Source organism: Labeo rohita, chromosome 18 (genome assembly GCF_022985175.1).
Source record: "Labeo rohita strain BAU-BD-2019 chromosome 18, IGBB_LRoh.1.0, whole genome shotgun sequence".
Taxonomy (NCBI): domain Eukaryota; kingdom Metazoa; phylum Chordata; class Actinopteri; order Cypriniformes; family Cyprinidae; genus Labeo; species Labeo rohita.
The window spans coordinates 21,800,210-21,812,842 of NC_066886.1; the positions used below are offsets into that span (position 1 = coordinate 21,800,210).

The 12,633-nt window shown below is 35.2% G+C and overlaps 1 protein-coding gene across 1 annotated transcript in view; it reads left to right on the forward strand.

Annotated features, from left to right (window-relative positions):
• dhx36 (DEAH (Asp-Glu-Ala-His) box polypeptide 36) overlaps nt 1–12,633 on the forward strand; it is a 43,797-nt gene that overhangs the window by 2,005 nt on the left and 29,159 nt on the right. The window contains exons 6-11 of the mRNA XM_051135092.1: nt 282–361; nt 5,286–5,360; nt 6,161–6,327; nt 6,621–6,702; nt 7,376–7,516; nt 7,881–7,986. Of these exons, the coding sequence (XP_050991049.1) occupies nt 282–361; nt 5,286–5,360; nt 6,161–6,327; nt 6,621–6,702; nt 7,376–7,516; nt 7,881–7,986 (651 nt within the window). The remainder of the gene's footprint in view (nt 1–281; nt 362–5,285; nt 5,361–6,160; nt 6,328–6,620; nt 6,703–7,375; nt 7,517–7,880; nt 7,987–12,633) is intronic.

Sequence of the window (12,633 nt, forward strand, 5' to 3'; positions counted from 1 at the left end):
CTTCAGAAATCCTTCTAATATGGAAACATTTCTTCTTATAAATGTTAAAAACAGTTGTACTGATTCCTATTTTTGTGAAAATTGTGGATTTTTTTTTTTTTTTCTTTAGATTCTTTGGTTAATTTAATGTTTAAAAGAACAACATTTATTTGAAATAAAAACCTTTTCTTTCCCCTAGAGGAGAACTTAAAGTAAAGATAGTATTATCTGTGTTCCTACAAAGGAATCTTTTTTTTTTTTTTTTAAACAGTGTAAGGTGAAGAGTATGTACTTGTGCTTAGGTTGCAGAGAGGGTGGCTGCAGAACGGGCAGAATCGGTGGGAGAGGGGAAATCCTGTGGGTATCAGATCCGTCTACAGAGGTGGGTGAATCAGATCTGCGAGTTCTTTCATTCTTAATATTGTTATCATCATCCTGGTTCTAAGGAAGCTATTCTTTTGTAGTTAGATTCCAACAGAGAGGTGGTAAGATTATTTCCACAAGTATAATTTCGTTTTTCAGAAAGTTTTCTCTCTCTGCTGGTCAGAAACCAAACTAATTTATGGTTTGTACACTCAGAGTTTTTTATCTAGTTTTGCCTTAGGGTCTATAAAGAGAAAAAAGTTTTGCTTTTCAGTTTAATAAGATCACACTTTAATTTAAATTGTTGAACTGTTGGATTTGAAATTATTCTGTGGATTGTGTTTTGTATGACAATGCTGTAGTAGAATGTAGATCCAGGGTGCATGGAATGTTTTAAACATTCAGGGTGAAACTTACAGTCTCTCACAGACAGAACGTTCTGGCCTAGACTGAGGCATTTTGATAAACTGAACAAGAATGGGTTTTATGCAGTTCTACTGAAAACACTGGGTCTCATTTACTAACAATTGCGTAGATTATTCAAATTTGTGCACACACTCAAACATCTCACGAAAACTCTCCGCCTAATTCACAACACTTAGCGTAGACACATGAATTTGGTCTTATCCTAGTTCTGATGTTAGTGAATTTGGAGTATTCAAATAAGCTGCCGCGTGCACGATCTTAGTCATTTGCATTAAACATGCCCAGACCATCTCCATATAAAAGCTTTCTTTACAGCCTTTCATCACTCACGTCAAAGAAACTCCACGCAATGCAACCACATATGACGCTGTCTCCGGAAACGCTCTCGCCACATCTTTGAGCAATGCCAAGTGCACACTGCACAAAATCAGTTCATACGCAATAAAACACCTTTTATACAGATCCATTTGACAGACCTTTCATTAGCCGGGCTGTATGTGCGCTGTCATCCAGAGAAACTTTGCAGCTCGAACTATAGTCCAACTCAACTTTTCTTACTCTTTCGCTATATATGATGAAATAATTTTAAGGTGAAATGTAAACTTTATTGTAATTACATATAATCATATATAATATAAAACCATTATCTTAAGATGAAACAAACATTATATGTAGACTATATATAGATGATTTTTTTTATACGAAACTTTTAGTGAATCATGATTTGTTTGTAAAAACGTTCTTACACCGCTTTCACGCACAAATTTGTGCGTACGTATACTTGGTGAATAAGACCCACTGTGTGTTTTATAAGATGATGTTTAGAAGAGTGGAAGATATTTAATTCATAAATTGATGTACAATGGATAGAATTTTATTTTGTTTGTTTTTGTTTTCTTTTTGTTTCTTTAAAGAGGTCAAATCATAAACTTTTAAGCAGTACTGTAAGTTTATTGTATTTCCTTTATTGTATTTTATAATATTAGTAAATGTTTAAGGCATCAAAAACAATCTAATTATAGAATTATATTTAGAGCTATGCCAGTTGCAACAAAGGTTGCATTGCTGCATTGTAGCCAAAAACAGTCATGTCTACAGAGCACACAATGCATCTCCTTATTGCAGCGTGATTTCTGCAATCTTATGAATATTTTCATCATAACAAACACAATGAAAACAATAAAGCAGCGAGCAGTGTAAACTGTGTCATTGATTACAATAAGACTTTTGGGCAAAATGCAGAAATCAAATCAATGATAGAATTGTGCTAATTTTAAATTGACTTCTCTTTATCTGCATATAAAATAATCACAATATAGATAAAAGAGAGACTTCTTTCTATTAACAGGAACTGTGTGAAATTGATCGTTTAGACACTGGCTTGATTAATGATTGAATAAACAGCAGTAAACCGTTAAGCCCTTTCAGAAAAGTAGAAAAGAATATTTATATTATTTATTAAAGAAAATTCTTATTTATCTACTGTACCTTTAAGAAGTCTTTGTAAACACTGTATATTGATTGACTGTACTCTTCGCTTGTGAAATGAGTCACAGCACTCGCAGGTTTGCTGTTGGGTCCAACAACAAGGTTGTGAAATGTTCTGAGCCGAAATGTGTTGTTAGAACTGTTAAAATCAGACTGACATGATCCAGGACCTTGTTAAAAATAATCTGTTTTTCTAACTTTGGGAAGGCTATTTGGAGATGCCTGTCGGATGGGTGCAGCCATGATACAGCATTTTCCTCATATTATTGTTAGACTAAATGCTAACTCTAAAAACAGCATTGTCTTCTGGTGTTTAGGAGTAATAATAGCTGTTTTATTTTTTTTATTGAAAGTGTTTTTCTCCAAGTTTACCAACACTGGGTGAAGTGTTGTTGCTCTGAAAATGTTTGTGGTGGTGTGTATTTATCCTTGTGTTGTGTCAGATTTCTGAGCGTGACATTTATGTGGCTTGGTTTCAATATTTATTTTGCACTGGGAATCAAGTTTTGGGTTCTGAACCTGTCAGGAAGGGAGAGGTGCAGGGTAGATGTGGCAGTATATGTTTAGTCTAGTGTAGTGTTGTATTTGTATTTTATTTTTTTTCTTATTTTTTTCTATGTGTGTGTTTTCATTCAAGCAAGAGAGAAAAGTGGATTAAGCAGTGAGGTCACTGGAACATGTTGTGTCCAAGAGCAGGTAATTGCCTCTTCTGAGGGGGAAGAGAGAAGACTGATTAGAGCTTGCTGCCAAAAATCTCACAACACTTCTCCTCTGTTATGTTTTCCCATTTCTTCTATCTTGTCTCATTATTAGTGGTGTCAGGGCAAGCATTACTTTTGCTGTTCTTCAACCTTTGGGGTTAAAGAGACGTTCAGCTGTGCTTTGCTTGATGCAAAGTAATTTTTTATATATTTTTTTTTTCTCCCCATTGTGACATTTTCACATTTGCTCCCAAATTCTTATTTAGGTTATGCATCTTGATATTTTTTGTGATCTCTTTTATTCTTAATTGTGACTATAGATTCTCATTTGTGTAATACATGAGTTGTATGTGCTTAACTATCAAAAAATAGCACAATACAAAAAAAAATCATTCATTTTTGTTAAACAAGGGGGTCTCCCTAGCAGCAACACCCTGACAACCATCTACTGCGCTTGAGCCATGTATTGGCAAATTTTGCAACCTTCATTAGAACGGTTCTGTTTGTTTTATCCCTGTTGTAGGAGGCTGCTACCTCCCATTACCATCTCACCAGCCATTACTTTTGTTCTAAATTAGTTGCTCTCCTTGGTTGCTTCATAGCAGCAGATGTCTTTAGAGTGGGGCATAAAGTTCCTTTCAAGTGTTTCTGCACTGGGCTTTAAACCAATAACAGAACTGTCTTTAAACTTTAGAAGTTCATATTTTTATGCAACAGTGTGTCTGTTGGGGGATTTAAGCAGAGTGTTATGCTTAGTACTTGATGATGATTTTTTTTTTTTTTTTTTTATCTGCTTCTAATTGGATAATTAGTTATTAGCTTCAGAGTTCACTTAAAGTGATTTATTATGCAGCTATAAACTTGTTTAGAAAGCAGTTAGACTCTGCTGTTGGTAAAACGGGAATTAAGACTTCATCTCATCAATTGTCTAATATCCCCTTCACACAGGTCACACACATGACATCCTTCAAGAGATGAGAGAACGATTGTGGGGAGAAGGGTGGGTACTTAGAAGTGAGTCAGTGGGGAATCAGTTGCTTCTGCTGTGCCGAAAGAGATGTAGTGATAATGTGAAAAAGTGTGGATGGGGATACTGGGGAGAAGAGAAATGGCTTGTTAATATTGTCTTGCTATGGTGAGGAAGTGTAGAGTACTGGACCTGAGAGAATAAGGTGGAAGGGCAGAGGGTGGGAGAAAGAAATGGAGGAGGAGAGAGGTGAAGAGAAATACAGATGTGTATGAGCTCTTCAGGCCATGAGAGGTTAATATGTGCAGGACCTTTTTTGTCCCCTCTTTCTCATTTATACATCAATCTAAAGCCTTTGGCACTCCCAACACCTTTCCCTGTTGCCCTAATGTGAGTGTCTGTGTGTGTGTGGCAGTGTGTGGGAGCAGGTGAGGAGGTTTAACATAGTCTTCTGAAGTCTTGTATATTGCTTATGAATTATCTGTATTATTATGTAAAATATAAAATTCATTTGAATTACTGACACAAACCTCAGTGTTAAGCTGTTTTTTTTCCCTCTCCTCTATGACAGAATAACAAGTCTTGTTCACTTTGTTCTAATAATAATAATGTGCCTGAGATGTTTTTTTTTCTTAAAGGGATAGTTCACCTCAACAAAAATTCATCTTTTGTTCACCCTCATGTTGTTTCAAATTACTAATATGACTTTCAAATGTTGTGTGTTCTGTGGAACACAAGGAGAAATACTGAAGAATGTGCTAGTCCTTTCCATGCAATTACAACAAACAAAGCTTTTAAAAGTACACAAAAACACTATTAATGTATCACAGTGTGGTTACACATTTACTATATTTCAAAGTCTTTTGAAGCAAACCAGTAGTTTTGTGTGAGGACTGTATGACATTTTAGTCTATATTATATGGCATGTGTTGTATGGACCACTATTAAGATGCTTTATGATTGCTTTTGAAAGCTTGATAGCCTTTTATACATTTCAGGGTGGCCAGGATATTCTATTTTTATCTCTCTTTTAGAATTTCTTTATTGAAAACATTTCAATCATTTGTTTATTTTCATTCATTTACTTCATTTGTGCATTTTTATTTGTTTATTCATTCACTGATTAATCTTTCTATAGGATATGTTCTTGCATAATTAAGCATTATTGCATTTAGATTTTATTATTTTAATTAAATTGAAAGTATTGTATAGTGTTGCTTTTAATGTGTGTAGTATGTTGATTTTAGATTTTTAATTTATTTTAATATTGTAACTGAAGTTAAATTCATTTTTTACCCTGACTTTTCCTGTTTTATTCCTCCTCCTTTTCTCCCCCCTCATCCTCTGGCGCTGCTTTCCAGTCGGTTACCACGGAAACAAGGCTCAGTGTTGTATTGTACGACGGGCATTATTCTTCAGTGGCTCCGCTCAGATCCGTAAGTGTTCTACACCTCTTTTTCTCCACTCCCCTCTGCTGTTTCATAACCCCCTTCCCCCATCATCTATCTGTCTGCTTTGACTTTTCTTTACCCTGTGAGAGGAGCCGGTGTTTAATCAGTACACAGCCGGTGTACAGGGTGCACCCATGCACTTATGTATGCTCAAAGCAATGTCAAACATATAATTGCACATACATTCAGTATCACTGACTGACTCACTCACATCAACTCTGCTTCAGCGGTTGCAGAGGGGAGATGCCTACAGTACTGCTTAGCTTGACTCATCTACTCAGACAGCTTTTACTGCAACCCACATAGAAAACACATTATGTACTGTCGTTTTTTTTTTTTTTTCCCCTCTGATCCCTTCTGTTTTGCTTCTGACATATTCATACACACAGAAGTCCCAGATAAAAGCCTGTTAGGGATCTGAATGCTGTCACTTAGGCTAAGTTTACAGAGTCAGTGGGATTGACAACAGTGTTTACTAAGAGCTGCGACTCTCTTTTCGCCATGTTCATACAGAACGAAACAGGAATGTCTCGAATACTGTCTGTATGACTGAGTAACTGATATGAATATTCGTTTTGATTTTTACAATATCTGTGAAGTCTCTAACTGTATGTGACCTTCAAGAAATATCATAGTTGTCAGTTATGAGCGGGTAGATTCAGAGCATCAGGACTTCAGGAATCTTACTCGTTTTCTGCTCTAGTTATTTCTTCTCAACCATTTACAACTATGGAAAATCTGTCGAGCGCTCAAGTTCTCTCTCTCTTTTTTTTTTTTTCCCCCAGATATCTCTCAAGCATAAGTCATCTGGTCCTGGATGAAATTCATGAGAGGAGTCTTCAGTCTGATGTTCTTCTCACCATTGTGAAGGACCTGTTAACTGCACGGGATGACCTAAAAGTAGTCCTCATGAGTGCCACGCTTAACGCTGAGAAATTCAGCAAATATTTCAGTAAGAAAAATAACATAATGTCTTCAAATAATTCAGACAGCTGATTGATTGATTGCAGTTTTGCAGCATTTGTTTAACTCTGTTTATATGATAACATGTATAATATATAGTAGTACTCCTAGTACTCCTCAAAGGAGCACAATATGCCTAGTGTAGTGTTAATGACTGGGATAATAGCTTTAGCATTCAAGGAAAAAAAGTCAGATTCTGAACAAAGGAAATCCAACCATGCAAGAAGGAACATGCATGTGACTATGGGTATCACTGAAGGTTGCAGATTCTTACTCTTACAGATAATTGTTCCATGATCCACATTCCTGGATTCACATACCCAGTGAACGAGTACTTACTGGAGGATGTGGTGGAATTGCTTAGGTGAGCTCATTTAGAGTTTTTTTTTTTTTTTGGTTTGTTTTTTTTTTTTTACAAAATATAGTGCCGTTTTTAAAATATGGGGTTAGACAATAATACATTTATGCAGCAAGGATGCATTCAGTTGATTAAAAGTGATAGTAAAGATATTTATAGTGTTACAAAAGATTTCTATTTCTATTTAAATGTTTTATTAATCAAAGATCACAGAGAAAAAAATCAGTTGCCATAAAAATATTAAGCAGCACAACTTTTAACAGTAATACTAAAAAGAAGTGTTTCTTGAGCACCCAATCAACATAATAGAATGATTTCTGAAAGGTGGTCTGATTCTGAAATAATGGCAAGCTGAAAATTAATCTTTTAATTCACAGGAATAAATTGCATATTAAATATATTAAAATATAGTAAAATTAAGAGAAATAACTGAAAACTAAATTTCAGTATTTAAGCAATTTTTCCATGTAGTTAAACATTTTGTACTGACCATGTCTGTTTGGACTGACATTTTTGGGTGAACTATTACTTTAGGCTTGTATGACTTAGTGTTATTTCAGTTTTAGATTTTCCCATCTTGTTGTAGAACAGTGACTGCAGTAGAAGCTCTATATTTAACTTGACTGACTGAACTTAGAAGTAGGAGTATCTAATTGGAGTATCTAACTTTGTTTCTTAGATTCAAGCCACAACATCAGGACCGCAGACCTCGCTATAGGAGAGGGTTTATGCATGGCCAGAATGTTCAACCAGAGAAAGAACAGAAAGAGGCAGAATACCGTGAGAGCTGGCCATGCTTCAACCGTACACTCAGAGATCGGTCAGTCTTTTTTGATAAACAATCTCATGGTGTTCTGCACAGGCTGTACTAAATCTGTTCCCATATTGAACAACAGCCACCACCATCTCACACCTCAATATTCAAACACGTTAACGTTAATGAACTGTTTGATGTATTACCTTATAGTGAGGCTGAGGCATTACATTTACAAATCTGTACGTCAGCCACTATGACAGTTATTTAGTGCATTTTAAAAATAAAGCTATTGGTGGGGCTGGCATTAGATAGTGTTGATGTTTGTTTGGGAGCTTATAAAGGTGAATTCTAAAAGCAAATATTTACCAGTGCTTTTTGAGTCACTGAGATGTGATGTAGCATGGCTTTTTTGCTGTGTGATTGGCAGGTACTCAGACAGCACCATTGACACGCTGGAGATGATGGATGATGATGACAAGATCAATCTGGAGCTTATTGTAGCATTGATCAGACACATCGTGATGAAAGAGGATGTGAGTGCTTTCCCTGTACGCCTGGCTGCTTTTTTTTTTTTTGGTGTGTATGTAAGTGTGTCCCTGTGACTTGGCCAAATCAGGGACAGATGGTGAGTCTCCTGTAAAGCAGAAAGAAACATGTTGGCATGAAATGTGTGCTAATAGGACTGCTTAGCAGATGCTCTCCTCTCCTCTTCTCTCCTCTTCTCTCCTCTCCTCTCTTCTGAACTGACGTAACTTGAACTCCATTCCTTCCACAGTCAGCTCTTTTATGTGGAAAAATATAGGCATGCGTGTCACATTATCGCAGAGATATGTCAGGAGGGTGAGATAAAAGGCTTCAAATGGGAGGTTCTTTCAATGCCACATTCACATCCTTTTCATATCACTACATATTCACACTCCACATAGACAAAATTAGTCTGAATTTTAGCCTACTTTTATACCCCTGAATGAACTCATATTTCTTTCTCTTTTTTTCATCTGTGGTATATTTATAATGCCAGTCATTATTTATCTTAAAGCCATTTTTTTTCCATTCTATCTCTGACCCTTAGACTTTAATGGGCTGCTGTGCCTTTAAGGCACTGTCTCCAATGACATCTTCAGCCCTTGTGGTTATCCTCCAAGTCACGCTTTGGTGACGTAAGCCAGTGTAGACCCATGGGGATTTGACAGCATGTCCTTGAGAGTGAATATGTTATAAAAACGTACATTTGGGAGAGACTGTTTAATTATTTAATATAAATCGGCCTATGTATTATAAGCAAGAGTCATGGAATGTGTTGTAAACACACACTTGAATATCTATATAAATAAATATAATAAATATAAATCTATATAAATAAATAGGGAACAAAGAGATGGTACAGAGGAGAAATTGAGACATTGCTGTAGATTTTATAATCCCATTTATTAATGTGCTTTTAAACCAGACTGTATAAATCAGGAATTACACAAGGGAAATATTCTCACCCTTTCAACTTTCATTTCATTGTGTTGTATTGTATTGTATTGTATTTATTTATTTATTTATTTATTGAGATTTAAAATTAATGACAAATGAAATAAATTCATATGATAAAATCCTAAAAGATTAATAGGTTTACTGTTGAGAGACTTTCATTTATTAAATGTAAAACTTAAGAAATGTATATCAGATAAAAATGGAATAGGAATGATGCCATACAGGTGCATCTCAAAATATTTGAATATTATGAAAATGTTTGTTTGTAACTTATTTCAAACACTGAAACTTTCATATATTCTAGTTTCATTACATGTAAAGTAAAACCAAGTGTTTTTTTTTTTTTTTTTTTTTTTTTTTTTTTTTGATGACTAGAGCTTACAGCTCATGAAAGTCAAAAATCCAGTATCTCAAAATATTATAATATTTTCTAAGATCAATCAAAAAACAGGTTTGCCAAACAGAAAAGTTCAAGTTCTTTAACGTATGTTTAGTATGTTGAGTGCATTTATGCAGCACATATTACAGCAAATTCCTTGCTCCTAACACAAATTACAGCATCAGTAAAGTGTGACATGTAAGCGATCAGCCTGTGGCACTGCCGAGGCACTATTGAGCTTTCAGATCATCTGTATATTATTGGATCGACTGTTTCTCATCTCTCTCTTAAAAATACCCCATATATTCTCTATGGGGTTCAGGTCAGGCATGTTGACTGGCCAATAAAGCACAGTAATATCATGATTAACAAACCACTTGGAAGTGGTTTTTGCACTGTGGGCATGTGCTAAAGTCCTGCTGGAAAAGTAAATCAGCATCTCCATAAAGCTTGTCAGCAGATGGAAGCATAAAGTTCTCCAAAATCCAGACTTCTCTTCCAGACTCTGGGATCATGATTTCAACATGAAATTAGATTAGATTAGAAAATCTTTATTGTCCACACATGTGGAAATTCCTCTTTGGCCTCAGGATAACATATACAAAAATACACTTAACTTCAGAATCCAATAGAACAAACACGCAAAAACATACAGAGACTTCTTGCCCCATGGACCAGGACACATAGGTAAAATAAATAAATAAATACATTCATAAACTAATAATACTAAAAAAAAAATGCAGATAGAAATAACTAAGTAATAGTAATAAATTAATAACAGCTAGGCTCGGCGATAAATCGATAACGATCATTTTCGCGATACAATTTCCCTCGATAAAACGATATGAAGAGTTCGATACATGTTCGATATAATTTTTATGTGCCAAAAGCGGAACGAAATAGCGCGACTCATTTAAATCGCGCCACACGGACTATTTATCCGCTCGGACCAAAGTTTAAACTGCCGCGCTGCGCGAGCTCATTAGACCAGATGCATTTATTAACTAGATGCGGCACGGACGCGCCTGGAAAAACCGAGCGCGTCGCGACCGCGCCGTTTCCGTAATGAGCGTAGCTGCCGCGCGCCTACATTTGAAATAACGAACTTGAGCGCGGAAAAGACGCGATATGTGAACGGCTCCGTCACGCGAGCACTAAAGAGCGCTGTGAGATCCGGTGTGAAACAGCGATGAACACAAATGACTCTGATTCAAACTAGTTTAAAGCTGTGTGCAACGAGACAGTCAGAAGGATTTTCAATCCACACATCGCCATAATTTACATGCATACATGATTACATACATAATTTACTGTAGTAACACTCACTGCACCATGGTATTATGGCAGCAATGTGGGATATTCACATTGAAATATTACAGAAATACTTGTATATAATTATAGTATGTGTGTATTTGTGATTAAGCTATAGCATGTATGCATTTATAGTGAATGTTTTTAGACTACCGTTTTTCATACAAATAGGCTACCTATAAAACTATGTAGTTATATTTTTACCATGGTATTGAGATACCATTATGTGTGGTTTTAACTGTGTTTATCATGATTTAAAATGTATGCTTGCTACTATGGGAGACCAATGCTTAAAAACAAAAACAAAAAAACTGGGTATAAATAAATTTAACCATATAAAACTGAGGTTGCTACAATTTGTACAGATGTTACTGATTGATAATGAACAAAAAAATTACCTCTGCATCCTCAAGCTACTATCAAATGTGCATTTCTAAGAGACAAAAAAGTGTTGTTATTATTATTATTATTATTATTATTATTATTATTATTATTATTAGCATCATTGTCAGACAACCCAAAACCTGTTTCTTTATTTGAAACAATATAACTCATTAGAACATGCAGAAATTATTTTTTCTATTTCGATATTTATTTTGTTAAAGAAAATTAATGGTCTGGTTTCTACAACTGTTACTTTGGAGCAAAAATCTGACTTTAAACTTGAAAGAAATAGAGATTTGACATTTATTGTGATAATTATCGATATCGACTGATATGAAAAAAATTATTGTGATAATTTTTTTTGCCCATATCGCCCAGCCCTAATAACAGCAATTAATTGCATAGCATACATAGACCAGTTTATTGTTAATTTATTTAATAAAGTAATGGCAGATGGTATAAAAGATTTTTTAAAAAATATTTCTTGTTGCTGTGCGTACCCTGTATCGTCTGCCTGAAGGGAGTTTTTCAAATTCATGTTGAAGAGGGTGAGTGGAATCCTGAACTATTTGTGAGGCTTTCCTCCTGGCCTGGTTTGTATTCTTGTATTTGGCATTCTTGAGTACACTGTGTGCATAATTATTAGGCATGTTGATAATCTGGTCATATTTTTTTACCAAGCACATTTTACCAATTCCAAACCACAACAATCGTAATAACTACTATTAATTTTGTATTTAATCATTTGTAAGTGATATATAACTGTCCGTGAAGGCTGGAAGTGAAAAACTCCTTATATTCAGGTGTGCATAATTATTAGGCATGTTTTCTTTTACAGATAAAATGAGCCAAAAAGATATTTAACCCAGACTGAAAAGTCCAAATTATTAAATGCCCATGAGCAGAATGCAATACTAATGCATTACGAGAATTTGCAAAGTTAAGGCTTGACCATTGGATAGCGAAATGCTTGTTGAGTCTGCATGGTCAGAAAAAACAGGTGGAGAAGAAAAGATACATGTTAACTGCAAAAGAATTAGGAATTAAGGTGAAGAATTAGGTGTGACACCATCAGGAACCGTTTAGTCTCCAGCGCCACCATTTTCCAGAATTGCAACCTACCTGGAGTCTTCAGAAGTACAATGTGTCATGTTCTCAAAGACTTTGCTTGGTAAAAAAATCCTAAAAAATGCCCAACTTAATAAGAATAACAAGCTGACGTGTTGTGAAATACATGAAGACAGTTTTTCTTTCTTTTTTTTTTTTAATAGGCTTTATATACAGATAAGTTGAGAGTGACTCTTGAAGGACAAGCATCACATCCTCTTGTACCTCTGATTCAAGAATTTATCTTCCCAAATCTGGCAGTACATTTTGAGAGTTCATGTTTAGTCTCCTATCCTGAAAAGTCTGACTTGCAGAGATGGACTAAAATGAACTCCCAAAACTTACTGCCAGATTTGGGAAGATAAATTCTTGAATCATGTATTTCACAACACGTCAGCTTGTTATTCTTATTAAGTCAGGGGCATTTTTTTAGGATTTTTTTACCAAGCAAAGTCTCTGAGAACCTGACACATTGTACTTCTGAAGACTCCAGGTAGGTTGCAGTTCTGGAAAATGG